A 16,326-nucleotide genomic window follows, 5' to 3' on the forward strand; every position below is an offset into this window, starting at 1 on the left:
TGTGGACAATCTGTTTCTATACCCATATTTATGCCCCTTATGAACAGAACCACAGGCTCGGCATTTATTTATTTATTTATTTATTTATTTATTTATTTATTTATTTATTTATTGGGCCACATCCAGTATGTTCAGAGCTTATTCCTGGCTCTGAACCATGGCGGTGCTTAGTGGACTATATGGGATGCCTGGGATTGAACCTGAGTTGACCGCATGCAAGGCAAGTGCCCTACCCTATGGCTGTGGATATCCAGATCCTCTGCATATTTTGTTTTTTTTTTTGTGGTTTTTGGGTCACACCCAGCAGTGCTCAGGGGTGATTCCTGGCTCCAGGCTCAGAAATTGCTCCTGGCAGGCATGGGGGACAATATGGGATGCCGGGATTTGAACCGATGACCTCCTGCATGAAAGGCAAATGCCTTACCTCCATGCTATCTCTCCGGCCCCATGCATATTTTTATTAATTATTATTATTATTAGATTTTTGGGGTTACTCCTGGCTATATGCTCAGAAATTGCCCCTGGCTTGGGGGACCATATGGAACACCTGGGGATCAAACTGTGGTCCATCCTAGGTTAGCACATGCAGGCAAATGCCCTACCGCCTGCACTACTGCTCCAGCCCCTCTCTGCATATTTTAATTTTATTTGTTCTTGGGCCACCTGATGGTGCTCAGGGCTTACTCCTGGCTCTAAGCTCAGAGATAGGGTGCGGGAGAAGGGTCGGGATTTGGTGGTGGGGGCAGATGCAGTACTAAGGATCAAACCTGGGTCACTTGCGTGCAAGTCAAGCACCCAACTATCTTTTCGGACTTGTGTCCACATAGGGCTCCTTTCTAGTTATGGCTTCCTGATTATCTTCAGTCAGGTGCTCTTTGTGATTGGCTGTGATATGTTGAGTTGAAAGCCAAAGATAGTCTACCTGGTGATGCCCAAATGCTAGGTGGAGCTTCCATGGTGCACAGGATGGAGACTTGGCAGGGAGGGACAGGGACTTGGCAGGAAGAAGCATAATATTGACGGGAAGGGGCATGATCTTGTCAGGAAGAGGCATGGTCTCAACAGGAAAATATGGGCTCTCTGGAAGAAGGGCGGAAGGGGTAGAGCCTCGAGCTCAGTGCATTGGACCAGAGAAATGGGCCAGCTGAGGGGCACTGTCCAAACAGTGTGCCCCACCTTCCAGGATCTCTCAATTAATTAAATCACTTGGGCAAGTGCAGCAAAGACAAAGACTGTCCATGGAACTGCTGCTCAGGATGCAGAACTTTAAGCACAAATCCGCAATGCATGCAGATGCCAACCCTTGAGTCACAACCGACCCTGAACAGTTCACTCACTCTCTAGGCCTCCTCTGCAGGCTCCTCTAGGCTACAGCACCTCAGCTTCACTGCACACTGGAAGGTCCCAGTGTCCTGGGCCCAGGATTGACCCAAGTCTTGACAATGGACTCAAGAGGAGGTTCTTTACAGTGGTCCACACCTCCCAGGACTCACCTCCATATCCTCCCAGGACTGTTGACAAACAAGGAGTCTCATTCATGCTCAGGCTTCACTCCTGGCAGGACCAGGGAGCGCTCTATGGTACCAGGATTTAACCCAGGAGGCTGTGCGTGTAAGGCAGGCTCCTTCCCAATGGAATTATCTCTCTGGTCAGTATGTGGATCTGGACCAAGTTGAGATAACTCCAGAAAATAACACTGCATTGATGCAAATTTGATTTTATTGTGTGTAAGGGAGTGAGGGGTAGGGCGAACATTCAACTGTTGGCCTCAATGGTCTCGAGGATCCAGTTGACATATGTGAATACTTTGACGTAGAGGCCAGGTTCTCCAGGTTCTGCACATGGTGTGCCTCCCCAGGATGTAGTTCCTTGAAACATTCCGTCACAGATGAGTGGGCCCCCTGAGTCACCCTACAGCGTAGAGGGTAGTCGGGGGGAGAGAGGTTAGAAAATGGGGGTCTGTATTATGCAGAGTCCAGAAGCTCTTAGATGAGGACTCCCAGAAGTTATTGCCCACAATGGGGAAATGGACATTGTCTCTGAGTATGAGATTTTTTTTTTTTTTTTAGTTTTTGGGCCACACCCGGCTATGCTCAGGGGTTCCTCCTGGCTGTCTGCTCAGAAATAGCTCCTGGCAGGCACGGGGGACCATATGGGACACCGGGATTCAAACCAACCACCTTAGGTCCTGGATAGGCTGCTTGCAAGGCAAACACCGCTGTGCTATCTCTCCGGGCCCTGAGTATGAGATTTCAAGAGCAGACAGTGGACAATTTCTGATCCAAGTGGGGGAAGCTCCTGAAAGTGGGGTCAAACAGGTGATAGGAAGAGGAGCAGCATCCATGGAGGGAGCTCCAAACTCCACCTCCCCCAAGCACCACTCAGATGTCAGTTCCTATTTGCAGCTTTCTTGGACTTATGAAAAACAGACATTTTAGGGTGAGAGTGGACGAGGGATCTGTGGAATGATCAGATCGCCACTGGGATGTCTGGGAGATGGGGCAGGCTCACCGTGCAGGAATCCTGGCCGCCGTTCAATTGTCCAGCACACAGCATGAACTCGGTGACTTTATATATGTGACCTTGAGAACATATGTCTTTGGGCAGGAGTCTGACATTCAGACACTGGAGTGTCGCTGGGATGGTAATGCTGTCTATAGACCAGAGAGACACTGTATGTCTTGCTTTCTCCCACATTCCCTTACAGATTGAGACCCTCACCCCTGCCCTCCCCAACCGTCCCTTGTGTTGCCTTCTCCCAGAGGACCTTAACTTTCTCATCCAGCCTATCTCAGATCCCTCATGTCACCCCACAGCTACAGAATCCCTCATGTCCAGACCCTCTTCCTAACCTCCTCTCTTGCTGTGCCTGTTGGAACACTGGTCCTGCATTTCCCCATGTCTGGTGTGGACACAGGGCAGTCTCATACCTGGAATGATGCTGCCCCAGCCAGAGACAGAGCAACTGCTCCCCACTTGAGGCTCCCTGGTGGGCAGGTGCAGGACTTGCACTGACTGTGTTAGCTGGACAGGCTTCTTCAGGCGCAGCAGCATGAGGTCATGGCTGAAATCTGAGCCCCGGAAGGTGTTGACAAACTCAGTCCAGTTCAAGTTGCTATTTGCTATTAGGTTCTGGAGGGTCATGTTGTAGAGTGGATGTGGGAAGCTGGCACTGACCTCAGCAAGTTGGGCTGTGTGTTTGTCCAAGATACGGTTGTGGAGCCCCAACCAGACCTCATATTCACTGGGGAGGAGAAGATTAGAGGGGAGAGGGAAGAGAAGTGAGGGGGATGAAAGAAGATAAAAGATTCTAATGATGGGGGCTGGCGAGGTGTCGCTAGAGGTAAGGTGTCTGCCTTGCGAGCGCTAGCCAAGGAAGGACCGCGGTTCGATCCCCCGGCATCCCATATGGTCTCCCCAAGCCAGGGGGCAATTTCTGAGTGCTTAGCCTGGAGTAACCCCTGAGCATCAAACGGGTGTGGCCAAAAAACCAAAAAAAAAAAAAAGATTCTAATGATGGGGCCGGTGAGGTGGCGCTAGAGGTAAGGTGTCTGCCTTGCAAGCCTTGCATCCCATATGGTCCCCCCAAGCCAGGGGCAATTTCTGAGCACTTAGCCAGGAGTAATCCCTGAGCAACCCCTGAAAAACCAAAAAAAAACAAAACAGATTTTAATGAGAAATAGGGGGACTGGATATATAGCGGGTAGGGCATTTGCCTTGCCCATGATCACCCAGCTTGGATTGTTGGCATCCTATATGGTCTTTTGCGCCCACCAGGAGGAATTTCTGAACTCAGGGCCAGGAGTAATTCCTGAGCACAGCCATGTATTACCCAATCCCCCCAAATATGTGAAGAGAAAGAAATGTGGAAGGAGCTGGAAGATACAAGTTGCTGAGTTCTGAGGAAGAGAGCTTGTATGGCAATAAGGGAACAGGAAAGAGAGGGAGAGAAAGAGGGAGGGAGGGAGAGAGTGAGAGTGAGAGAGAGAGAGAGAGAGAGAGAGAGAGAGAGAGAGAGAGAGGGAGGGAGAGAGAGAAAGGGGACCACTAGTCCAGATACCTAAAGATCCCTCTCTCTCTGCACAGGTCCCTGCCCCACTTACGGGCTAATGCAGTGGGCGGCTGTGAGCACCCACTGGGGGTGAACAAGGACACCCCCACAATTATGACGGCCGCGGTAGTGCAAAGCTGCCTGCCAGGGACGTGAATTTTCCTCACATCCCCAACCTCCGATGATTCGGGGATTGATTTGGATACCTGGATGATGGGGTGCAGCATCTGTGTGGGGGAGAACACTGAATTAGGGGTGCAGGAAAGGGAGATGTGGCTGGGCTGTGGGGTACAGGGATGTGACCTGGGCCCTGGGCTGGAAACCTCTGGAGATGGGCAGTAAAGTTGGGATTGTGGAGGGGTGTAGAGATAGTTCTGTAGGCATTTGGGATATCCTCAGCCCTGTAAAGGGAGAGAAGGTTGTTCTTGAGTTTGGGCTTTTGGGGTCTTGGTTCAGGGGAGTGAAGGCCCCTCAATGCTGAGACAGGAGTTTGGGGGAGCAGGAAGAAGTCAGGAAGAAATTTGGGGCAGTAATTGTGGGTGATGGGGATCAGTTTACACAAATGATTAGGCTGTGGGAAGCAGATTTGGGCAGTCAGAAAGGAACACGGGAAATCAGGGATTTGGAGTCCTAACTGAGGCCCAAAGGTGTCAGCATGCTGAGGGTTTGGGGAAACTGGTCTTCCCAGTCAATGCCTAAAAGGAAAGGGTTAGGGGCCAGAGCAATATCACAGAGGTAGGACATTTGCCTTGCATATGGCTGACCTAGGATGGATCCAGGTTTAATCCCTGGCATCCCATATAGTCCTCCGAATCTGCCAGGAGCAATTTCTGAGTGCAAAGCCCGCAGTAACCCCTGCACACCACCAGATGTGGGCCCCCCAGAAAAGAAAGGGTTAGAGTTAGAAGAGGGGAGGGTCCTATGAGTCAGGGTTGGCAAGGTCAAAGAAGGGAGCACTCCTGAGTCCTGCTAAATTCAAGAATCAAGGGGAGCCTCACAGGGATTATATTTCATGGGCAACAGGGCTTCACATGTTGGGGCCCCTGGTGTATGTGGGGCTGAGGCTCAGGATCGTCCCCTAAACCCCATCCTGCTCACCAATCATCGCCAGGGTCAGGGCCAGGCCCAGGGTCAGGAGCCACATGGTGGTAGAATCTGCGTCTGTTCGAAGTCAAGCAGGAGGCAGGCTCTAAACTGGGAGGGGGCCTTTCTTGAGGCTTTAAGAACCCGAACTCCACCCACAACAGGGCTGGCCCCTGTCTTCTGGCACTCAGATGTCACCTTGTGACCATGTTACCTTCAGGACTGGAGACACTCTAGCCCAGCCCCTCCATCACCCTGAAAGGCAGAATAGTTTGCACCTGTGGCCTGGCTGCTCCAGGGCAGCAGTTCTTGATCACGAGATGCTTCCCTGGGGCTGCCGCCAAGTGGGCAGAACTGTACCTCCCCAGGTCTAAACTTCTGGGCACAGGAAGGTAAGGGGTGGTGGGTAGTCTTTCCAGTAAGAGGAGAACATGAAGACTAGAACTCCCAAACCAGTCCTCACCTGTCTGAGCCCCATGACTTCATCTACCTTTAGACACCAGTCACTGGTATTTAATCCATCTTAATACCTACACTGCCTTCCCCTGGCACCTCTGGGATCCAGACTTCTAACACCCCCTTGGGATAAAAGCTTGAAATTTCAGAATATCTTCATCCTTACAACCACATCCCTTGGCTCAAGATCATAGTTTCCATATCGATCCCAGGACCTTAGTCCTCCAAATTATAATGACTCCATTTATCAGACAAGTTTGCAGTCCCCATCCACACAATTTTAGCACCCAAGTCTATGAAGCTGAAGCTCATAGAAATCTCCAGAGACAGTTCTAAAGAATTCAACTTGAATGTAGTTTAAATGATTGCGATAATTGGAGGTGTCGCATCACCACGTTCATGTCCACATGCTCTAGAAACTCCAGGATCTGTAAAACTGTGATGATTTTGTCCCCCCCACCCTGTCCTCCTAAGGAGGCCCCAGAGTTTTGACCCTGAAGTTCTGTTGTATCTGTGCCCTTTATCAGCCTGGTATCTCTTTGAAGACTAGTTGAGAAGCTGTAAAGTTGGGCCATCTACATCAAGGTGACTGTGGGATATGTTTGTGGCTGTCTTTTTGTTTGTCTTGTGGCTACGTTCAGGCTTAATCATAGGTCTGTGCTCAAGAGTCAGTCTTCATTGTGTTTGGGGAGTGTATGTAATGCTGGTGATAAACTTAGGCCAACTCTATGCAGTTCAAGAGTCCAATGCACTGTTCTGTCTCTCTGGCCTTGTGGTACCTCCCTTTCATTTTTTCATTTAGGGTTGGTGGCAGACCCTGAAGAGCACAAGGATTATTTCTGTTTGGTCTTGGGAGCCCCCCAGGAAGTTCTCAGGGGACCTTGTAGTGCTGAAGATCTATCTGAGGCTCCTGGATTTCTTCCAGCCCTTTACTTTGTCCTCTTACTTTTTACTTCTTAGCCATTTTCAAAATCGTTTTATTGGCATTCCATTGACCCGATGCATGATCTTTCTATATCTTTTGACATTAAACTTAATTGCTGTAATTTAAAACATATTTTGCATTTGTCCTTGAGTACTGCCCTATCTCTAATTGCCAGGAGTGCTGTTGTCTCACTCCAGGACTGACCCTTGGCCCTGTGCCCCTTCTCTACTTTGAGACCTTCGGGAGGGGCAATGGAATGCCAGAGAACAAGGTGTTCCTCTTGGCCTGGAGTGGTGACAGGCAGAGGATGAGGTTTCACACAAATGAACACTCAAGGTGTCCTCAGTGTCTTGGTGGCAGGAGGGGGTACATTTCACACAGATGACACAGTGTAGGAAATTGGATCCAAATCAACAAACTCAAAGGTTGAGATCTCTCTCTCTCTGGATAAAATAGTGCCGATCATAGCATATAAGGAGCTTGCAGCAGTGCTCTCAGGAAAGACTGGAATAAGTGTCATATATATATATATACATATATATACATACATATACATATATATAAATATATATCTGCCCACTAAAATGTGTACAAGTCAATTATAGGATGACTCTTTAGGGGCCAGAGTGAAAGCACAGTGGTAGTGTGCCTTGCACACAGTTGACCTGGGACAGACTCAGATTCGATTTCTGGCATCCCATATGGTTTCTGAGCCTGCCAGGAGTAATTTCTGAGCACAGAGCCAGTAGTAAGATGTGAGTGCTACTGGGTGTGATCCTCCCCCCAAAATAAGACTTTTTTTGGGGGGGGTTTGGGTCACACCTGGCAGTGCTCAGGGCTTACTCCTGGCTCCATGCTCAGAAATTGCTCCTGGCAGGCACGGGGGAACCATATAGGATGCCGGGATTCGAGCCATGATCTTCTGCATGAAAGGCAAACGCCTTACTCCATGCTCTCTCTCCAGCCCTCAAAATAAGACTTTTTAGAGTCTTTTACATGTCGATTCAGCATGGACAGAATTATAACTGACACTGTTGGTTCCTGCCTTTACATTAAGGATTTGTTCTAATGCCTATGACAACATGTCCCAACCCACAGGACATACAGCTTTGGGGTTACCTGGGAGAGATTGTGTGAGTGAACAGACAAAGACACAGAGACAATGCAAATGGGAGAAGGCTTCGTTTATTTTTGGAAATAAGTAGGCTCATCTTTTGAGGTTAGAATTTAGCATATAGGGAGCCAGAGGTAAGGTGTTTGCCTTTCATGCAGAAGGAAGGTGGTTTGAATCCCAGCATCCCAGATTGTCTCCTGAGCCTGCCAGGAGCGATTTCTGAGTATAGAGCCAGGAGTAACCCCTGAGCGCTGCTGGGTGTGACCCAAAAAAGGCAGGAATGCCTAGATAACAGAACCCATAACAGATAGGCAGGAATGTACAGATAGTGGGAGCCCATCACAAGGAGGCAGGAATGTGTATATAACAGAAGCTACAGAAAATGTCAGATTCAGTGGAAAACCTGTTTTTCCCCCAAGGTTAAAATTCTATGTTCTCGTTTTCTTTGTTCAAACCTAAAGGGTTACATATAAACTTACTTTTGTCACGAGGCTCCCTGCAACAATATGCCATCCTTTGATCTCTGCATACATATTGAATGTTGATGTACTTACCGACTGTCCTTCATGTGTCTATCCATGATGACTCGCCTGTTGGGAGCCTGGTGGGAGAGAGAAATTGTCACTGTATGAACAAATGGCCAGTCCATGAGCTCAAGGATGGCCTTCCTGGCAACCTAATTTTTGACAATATGGTTGTTTTTCTTTGTCTCCTAGTGTGTGTGTGTGTGTGTGTGTGTGTGTGTGTGTGTGTGTGTGTGTGTGTGTGTGTGTGTCTACAAAAGGTAGTTTGTCGGTGTCATTCTCTGGAAAGGATCTCCACTGGATGGAAGTTGAAGGTGCTCATCTGACTGGAATTAGACAACACAATCAGAAGCAACTCCAAAAACAGAACAGGAAAAGAAACTCTGAGCATGTGAAGATGTGGCCCCCAAAAGCTTCAACCTAATAAATGCAAAAATGCTTTTTTTCAGCTGTCTCCTGACCCATCTCTGCATCCAGGCTGTGTACCCAACTCCTAGTCATATCCCACCCTGCATACCCACATGCCACCCTCCCTGGGAGCTTCTATGTTCAGGCACTCTTGTGTTTTCTCACTTCTTTGGTCATCCAAGGTACTTAGATGCTTTTGGATAATCTGGAAGAGGTGATATATTTTAGCCAGGAGCAATGTGGAGTGTGGTCGGGAAGACAAACCTGCAGATCTAGAGTTAACCTAGACAATGGGATACATGCAGTCTGGAACCCACCCTAGGGAGCGGAGTGTCAAAAGCACTGAGTGTCAAAGATGGGTCTATGTGTCCTTCACGGAAGCCCAAATTTGAACCCGACCTAAGACTATGTCTTGACAGACAACACAAAAAGGGATTTTCCAGGACGAGGGAATTCTATTTCTCTCTGGTGACAGAGAGATTCTGAGGAAGTTCAGGAGCCAGAAAGCAGATTAGAAATTCCCAGGGGGGGGGGGCCCGGAGAGATAGCACAGCGGCGTTTGCCTTGCAAGCAGCCAATCCAGGACCAAAGGTGGTTGGTTCGAATCCCGGTGTCCCATATGGTCCCCCGTGCCTGCCAGGAGCTATTTCTGAGCAGAGAGCCAGGAGTAACCCCTGAGCATCGCTGGGTGTGGCCCAAAAACAAAACAAAACAAAATTCCCAGGGGTTCAGTAGAGCTTAGTGCCAACTCCATTTGTCTGGGCAGTTATGAGCATGCAGAGAGGATCTAGAGGAGCAGTCCTGGGGCTCTGGGCTTTGAGGGAGAGGAAACAGATCATGGGGGTCCTCCTGGAAAAGAGGTGGGACAGAACCCTGCCAAGTCTCAGTGAAATTCGGGGAGTACTTGGGGGTTACAGGGACTGAGTTGGGCAAATGATCAGGCCGTGGGGTTCTGAAAAGGATGCCCCAAAAGATTTGGACAGTCAGGAAGGAGCATATAAAAGTGGAATTTGGGGGGTCAGGGGGTGGCGCTAGAGGTAAGGTGTCTGCTTTGCCTGCACTAGCCTAGGATGGACTGAGGTTCGACCCCCCAGCGTCCCATATGGTCCCCCAAGCTAGGATCGACTTCTGAGCGCATAGCCAGGAGTAAACCCTGAGCATCACCGGGTGTGGCCCAAAAACAAAAACAAAAAAAATGGAATTTGGGGTCCCTACTGAGGCCCAAAGGTGTCAGTTTTGGGGAAACTGGGCTTCTCAGTCGATGTTTAAAAAGAAAGGGTTGAAGCTAGAGGAAGGGAGGAGTCCTATGAGCTGGAAGGAGGTTCTCAGTGGGGACCAGGTCTGGGCTAAGGGGTACACCCATGGGGATCAGAGGAGGAGACTCTGTATGTCCTACTAGACTCAGGAATCTGTCTAGCCTCACACGGTACACATTCTGTGGTGTGGGCTACTGGATTGATTCACAAGTTGGCACTCCTGGAGGAGGTGGGGTAGGACCACAGGCCAGGGAAGGAACTTGAAATTCTTGGTGATCCCCAAGGCAGTGCTCCTTTCTCTGAGGGAAGGAGAATGTTATTTGAAGTTCTGATGCTTTTGCAGAACGGAAAGGTGCTGGTTGGAGAATTCCAAGGCTGTTGCCTTGTGTCACATATAGAATGATTTCCTGCACTGCTGGCGGGGTGTGATGGAGGGGACCCAGAGATCAAAAAGGGAGGGTCCAGCTGAAAGCTGTCAACTGTATGTGAGGAGTCCCTGGGTTTGTGACTTGGAGACCCAGATATCAAAGGGCTAAGAAGAAGAGAGACAGAGTTCCAAGACCCAGTGACATTGTAAGGATCTTTTTGGAGAAGTGTTACCCCAAGGAACCACTGATGATGGGGTTTTCCTCTAGTGGGTATGAGTGGGACAGAGAACATTCTGGCTATTTTTGGAAAGGTCAGGAAGGGCAGGGGCTCAGGATCAGGGTCCTTTCCCCCATCCAGGTCATACTTACCAATCTCTGCCAGGGTCAGGGGCAGGCTCAGGTACAGAATCAGAAGCCACATAGTGGTAGAGGCGTCTATCTGGTGAAGAAGGTGGCAGGCTGGGAGCTGGGAGCAGAGCCTTCCTGAGGCTTTAAGAACTCTCACTTCCCCCCACAAAGAGCCCGCCCTTGTCTGTTGGCACCCAGAAGCATCCTTCCCCCATGCCCCCCAATGACCTAAGAGGTGGAAGAGTCTGCACCTGTGGCTTGGCTGGTCCAAGGCGGCAACCCTGGATCACAACATGCTTTACTGGAGCTTCAGGCCAAGTGGGCAGGATTGAACACTTGGGGACAGAGGCAGCCACGAAGGTGAGGGATGATGGCTGGTAGTTCGAGTAAAAGGAAAACATGGGGGCCAGAGAGATAACACAGTGGTAGGGCATTTGCCTTGCACATAGACAACCCAGGACTGATGGTGGTTTGATTCCTGGCATTCCATACAGTACCCCAAGCCTGCCAGAAATGATATCTGAGCACTTCTTGGTGTGATCCGCCTGAAAAAAAAAAAGACAATAAAAAGAGGAGAAGAACATAGAGATCAGGATATCCCAAACAAAGCCTCCTAAGCTTGAGCCCCATGACTTCAGATACATTGGAATACCAGGCTCAAGTACTCAATATCTTGAAATACACTCATAACATTTTCCTGGCACTCCGGGATCTAAATTTCTAGTACCCCTTTGAAAGTAAAGCCCTGAGCTTTCAGAATATCCCAATTCTTAGAGGCCCATCCCTTGACTTAGGAGCACCATTTCCAAATTGATCACAGGACCTTAGTCCTCCAAAATATATTATGACTCCATTCATAATATAATCTTGGGGCTCCTGTCAGTATCATTTTAGCACGAGTCGATGAAAGTGAGTTCAGGGGTCTCCAGATACATTTCCTTAAACATACAACTCCAACGTGGTTCATGTGATTGTGAAATTTGGAGGTGTCATACGGTCACATATGTGGCCACATGTTCTAGGAGTTCCAGGATTTGTAGAACTGGGATGGTTCTTGGCCTGTCCCAATCCAAGGAGGCCCCAGTGTTTTCATCACAAAGTTCTGCATATCTGTGACCTTCATCAGTCTGGCTTATCTTTGGAGATTATTTGTGAAGCTGTGAAGCTGGTCAGCATACATGGAGGTGGCTATGGGGTGTGGTTTTGGTTCTCTTTTTGTTCACCTGTGGTTATTTCGTGACTGTGTTCAGGCTAGTCACAGGGTCTGTGCTCAAGAGTCAGACTTTGTTGTGCTCGGTGAGTATATGTAGAACAGGGAATGCATCAAGGCCAACTACATGCAGGGCTAGAGGCCAATGCACTATTCTATCTCTCTGGCCTTGTGGTACCTCCCTTTCAGTTTTTCATTTGGGGTTGGTGGCAGACCCTGACTAGCACAGGTACTATTCCTGTTTGGGGCTTGGGAATCACTCCTGGAGATGCTTAGGAAACCATAAAGTGCTGAAGATTTAACAGGGGCTCCTGGATTTCTTCAGCCCTTTTCTCTACTTCTTAGTTATGTATCCCACTATTCCAATGCATATATTTCATATGACTTTTGACCTTAACTCAGTGGTTTTATTTTTTGTTTTGTTTTGTTTTGGGGACACACCCAGTGGCACTCAGGGCTTACTACTGGCTATACGCTCAGAAATTGCCCCTGGCATGGGGGACGATATGGGACACTGAGGATCGAACCGCAGTCCATCCTAGGTTAGCATGTGCCAGGCAAATGCCCTACTGCCTGCCCTACAGCTCCAGCCCCTCTCTGCATTTTTTTTTTTTTTGGTTTTTGGGCCACACCTGGCGGTGCTCAGGGGTTACTCCTGGCTCTCTGCTCAGAAATAGCTCCTGGCAGGCACAGGGGACCATATGGGACACCGGGATTCGAACCAACCACCTTTGGTCCAGGATCGGCTGCTTGCAAGGCAAACACCGCTGTGCTATCTCTCCAGGCCCTGCATATTTTAATTTTATTTGTTCTTGAGCCACCTGATGGTGCTCAGGGCTTACTCCTGGCTCTGAGCTCAGAGATAGGGTGAGGGAGAAGGGTCGGGATTTGGTGGTGGTGGGCAGATGCAGTACTAGGGATCAAACCTGGGTCACTTGCGTGCAAGTCAAGCACCCAACTATCTTTTCGGACTTGTGTCCACGTAGGGCTCCTTTCTAGTTATGGCTTCCTGATTATCTTCAGTCAGGTGCTCTTTGTGATTGGCTGTGATATGTTGAGTTGAAAGCCAAAGATAGTCTACCTGGTGATGCTCAAATGCTAGGTGGAGCTTCCATGGTGCACAGGATGGAGACTTGGCAAGGAGGGGCAGGGACTTGGCAGGAAGAAGCATAATATTGACGGGAAGGGGCATGATCTTGCCAGGAAGAGGCATGGTCTCAACAGGAAAATATGGGCTCTCTGGAAGAAGGGCGGAAGGGGTAGAGCCTCGAGCTCAGTGCATTGGACCAGAGGAATGGGCCAGCTGAGGGGCACTGTCCAAACAGTGTGCCCCACCTTCCAGGATCTCTCAATTAATTAAATCACTTGGGCAAGTGCAGCAAAGACAAAGACTGTCCATGGAACTGCTGCTCAGGATGCAGAACTTTAAGCACAAATCCACAGTGCACGCAGATGCCAACCCTTGAGTCACAACCGACCCCGATCAGTTTACTCACTCTCTAGGCCTCCTCTGTAGGCTCCTCTAGGCTACACCCCCCAGCTTCACTGAACACTGGAAGGCCCCAGTGTCCTGGGCCCAGGATTGACCCAAGTCCTGACAATGGACTCAAGAGGAGATTCTTCACAGTGGTCCACACCTCCCAGGACTCACCTCCATATCATCCCAGGACTGTTGACAAACAAGGAGTCTCATTCATGCTCAGGCTTCGCTCCTGGCAGGACCAGGGAACGCTCTATGGTATCAGGAATTTAACCCAGGAGGCTGTGTGTGTTAAGGCAGGCACCTTCCCAATGGGATTATCTCTCTGGTCAGTATGTGGCTCTGGACCAAGTTGAGATAACTCCAGAAAATAACACTGCATTGATGCAAATTTGATTTTATTGTGTATAAGGGAGTGAGGGGTAGGGCGAACATTCAACTGTTGGCCTCAATGGTCTCGAGGATCCATTTGACATATGTGGATACTTTGACGAAGATGCCAGGTTTTCCAGGTTCTGCATATGGCATTCGAGCCCAGGATGTAGTTCCTTGAAACATTCTGTCACAGATGAGTGGGCCCCCTGAATCACCCTACAGTGTAGAGGGTAGTCGGGGGGGGGGGGGAGAGAGAGGTTAGAAAATGGGGGTCTGTATTATGCAGAGTCCAGAAGCTCTTAGATGAGGACTCCCAGAAGTTATTGCCCACAATGGGGAAATGGACATTGTCTCTGAGTATGAGATTTCAAGAGCAGACAGTGAACAAGTTCTGGTCCAAGTGGGGGAAGCTCCTGAAAGTGGGGTCAAACAGGTGATAGGAAGAGGAGCAGCATCCATGGAGGGAGCTCCAAACTCCACCTCCCCCAAGCACTACTCAGATGTCAGTTCCTACTTGCAGCTTTCTTGGACTTATGAAAAACAGACATTTTAGGGTGAGAGTGGACGAGGGATCTGTGGAATGACCAGATCGCCACTGGGATGTCTGGGAGAGGGGGCAGTCTCACCATGCAGGAATTGTGGCCGCCGTTCAAGTGTCCAGCACACAGCATGAACTCAGTGACTTTATATATGTGATCTTGAGAACATATGTCTTCGGGCAGAAGTGTGACATTCAGACACTGGAGTGCCTCAGGGATGGTAATGCTGTCTATAAACCAGAGAGACACTGTATGTCTTGCTTCCTCCCACATTCCTTTACAGATTGGGACCCTCACCCCTGCCCTCCCCAACAGTCCCCTTGTCTTGCCTCCTTCCAGAGGACCTCAACTTTCTCATCAGCCTACCTCAGATCCCTTCATGTCACCCCACAGCTACAGAATCCCTCATGTCCAGACCCTCTTCCTAACCTCCTCTCTTGCTGTGCCTGTTGGAACACTGGTCCTGCATTTCCCCATGTCTGGTGTGGACACAGGGCAGTCTCATACCTGGAATGATGCTGCCCCAGCCAGAGACAGAGCAACTGCTCCCCACTTGAGGCTCCCTGGTGGGCAGGTGCAGGACTTGCACTGACTGTGTTAGCTGGACAGGCTTCTTCAGGCGCAGCAGCATGAGGTCATGGCTGAAATCTGAGCCCCGGAAGGTGTTGACAAACTCAGTCCAGTTCAAGTCGCTATTTGCTATTAGGTTCTGGAGAGTCATGTTGTAGAGTGGGTGTGGGAAGCTGGCACTGACCTCAGCGCGTTGGGCTCTGTGTTTGTCCAAGAAACGGTTGTGGAGCCCCAACCAGACCTCATATTCACTGGGGAGAGAGATTAGAGGTGAGAGGGGAGAGGAGACGTGGGGGAGCATGAAAGAAGATGAAAGATCCTAATGAGAAAGAGAGGGACTGGATATATAGCGCGTAGGGCACTTGTCTTGCACAAGATCACCCAGGCTTGGATTGCTGGCATCCTAGATGGTCTCTTGCACCCAGCAGGATGGATTTCTGAACTCAGAGCCAGGAGTAATTTCTGAGCACAGCCATGTATTACCTAACCCCCACCCCCAATGTGAAGGCAAATAAATAGGGAAGAGGCTAGAAGATACAAGTTGCTGAGTTCTGAGGAAGAGAGCTTGTATGGAAATAAGGGAGCAGGAGAGACAGAGAGAAAGGGGACCACTAGATCCAGATACCTAAAGATCACCATCATTCCCTCTCTGCACAGGTCCCTGATGCACTTACCTGCTAGTGCAGTGGGCAGCTGTGAGCACCCACTGGGGGTGAACAAGGACACCCCCACACATATGACTGCCATGGTAGTGCAAAGCTACCTGCCAGGGATGTGAATTTTCCTCACATTCCCAATCTCCGATGATCTGGGCATCTATCTGGATACCTAGATGATAGGGTGCAGCATCTATGTGGGGGAGAACACTGGATCAGGGATGCAGGAAAGGGAAATGTGGCTGGGCTGTGGGGTACAGGGAGTGACCTGAGACGAAGGCTGGAGACCTCTGGAGATGGGCAGAAACCCCATCCTGCTCACCAATCATCGCCAGGGTCAGGGCCAGGCCCAGGGTCAGGAGCCACATGGCGGTAGAATCTGCGTCTGTTCGAAGTCCAGCAGGAGGCAGACTCTGAGCTGGGAGGGGGCCTTTCTCGAGGCTTTCAGAACCCGAACTCCACCCACAACAGGGCTGGTCCCTGTCTGCTGGCACCCAGATGTCACCTTGTGCCCATGTTACTGGTTAATATGGTTAATCTTTACTTGATTTTAGAAACCTAGCCCATGCCCCTCCAGCATCCTGAAAGACGGAAAAGTGCACCTGTGACCTGGCTGGTCCAGGGCAGCACCTCTTGATCACGAGATGCTTTCCTGGGGCTGTTGCCAAGTGGGCATTACTGTAGCTCCCCAGGTCTAAACTTTTGGGCACAGGAAGGTAAGGGGTGGTGGGTAGAGGAGAACATGAAGACCAGGACTCCCAAACCAGTCTTCATCTGTCTGAGCCCTATGACTTCGTCTGTTGCATAACAGCCCTTGATGGGGCTGGCTGAAGAAGGGATGGAGAATGAAGTTTTTCTCCTCCTGCTTGGACCACGCATCTGCCACCCTGTTCAGCCAGCAGTTCTGAGGTGAATGCGGTGGGTAGAAAGCTAACAGGTAGTCAGGCTTCAGAAGATATCAGC

At 49.7% G+C, this 16,326-nt stretch overlaps 2 protein-coding genes across 2 annotated transcripts; both read right to left on the reverse strand.

Moving 5' to 3' along the window:
- Nucleotides 1–1,755: 1,755 nt before the first annotated feature.
- On the reverse strand, nucleotides 1,756–5,195 carry LOC126028631 (blarina toxin-like). The gene is made up of 5 exons (XM_049787576.1): nucleotides 5,150–5,195; nucleotides 4,104–4,278; nucleotides 2,931–3,244; nucleotides 2,512–2,654; nucleotides 1,756–1,911 (listed from the first exon to the last, which is right to left on the reverse strand). The coding sequence occupies exons 1-5, from the start codon at nucleotides 5,193–5,195 to the stop codon at nucleotides 1,756–1,758; spliced, it is 834 nt and encodes a 277-aa protein (XP_049643533.1).
- An 8,463-nt stretch (nucleotides 5,196–13,658) lies between these two features.
- On the reverse strand, nucleotides 13,659–15,731 carry LOC126028632 (blarina toxin-like). Its single transcript, XM_049787577.1, has 5 exons — nucleotides 15,686–15,731; nucleotides 15,382–15,556; nucleotides 14,645–14,958; nucleotides 14,225–14,367; nucleotides 13,659–13,814 (listed from the first exon to the last, which is right to left on the reverse strand). Exons 1-5 carry the CDS (start codon nucleotides 15,729–15,731, stop codon nucleotides 13,659–13,661), a joined length of 834 nt encoding a protein of 277 aa, XP_049643534.1.
- Nucleotides 15,732–16,326: the final 595 nt, after the last annotated feature.

Source organism: Suncus etruscus, chromosome 14 (assembly GCF_024139225.1).
Source record: "Suncus etruscus isolate mSunEtr1 chromosome 14, mSunEtr1.pri.cur, whole genome shotgun sequence".
NCBI lineage: Eukaryota > Metazoa > Chordata > Mammalia > Eulipotyphla > Soricidae > Suncus > Suncus etruscus.

Bases quoted from the DNA above. Each gene is read 5' to 3' on its own strand.
- LOC126028631 (XM_049787576.1), bottom strand. From the start codon at position 5,195: ATGTGGCTCCTGACCCTGGGCCTGGCCCTGACCCTGGCGATGATTG. The intron at 3,245-4,103 runs GTAAGTGGGGCA...TCTCCTCCCCAG, and splicing joins GCCGCCCACTGCATTAGCCC to TGAATATGAGGTCTGGTTGG. The intron at 2,655-2,930 runs GTATGAGACTGC...TCTGGTCTATAG, and splicing joins CTGGGGCAGCATCATTCCAG to ACAGCATTACCATCCCAGCG.
- LOC126028632 (XM_049787577.1), bottom strand. From the start codon at position 15,731: ATGTGGCTCCTGACCCTGGGCCTGGCCCTGACCCTGGCGATGATTG. The intron at 15,557-15,685 runs GTGAGCAGGATG...TCCCCCACATAG, and splicing joins CCTGACCCTGGCGATGATTG to ATGCTGCACCCTATCATCTA. The intron at 14,959-15,381 runs GTAAGTGCATCA...CTCTCTCCCCAG, and splicing joins GCTGCCCACTGCACTAGCAG to TGAATATGAGGTCTGGTTGG.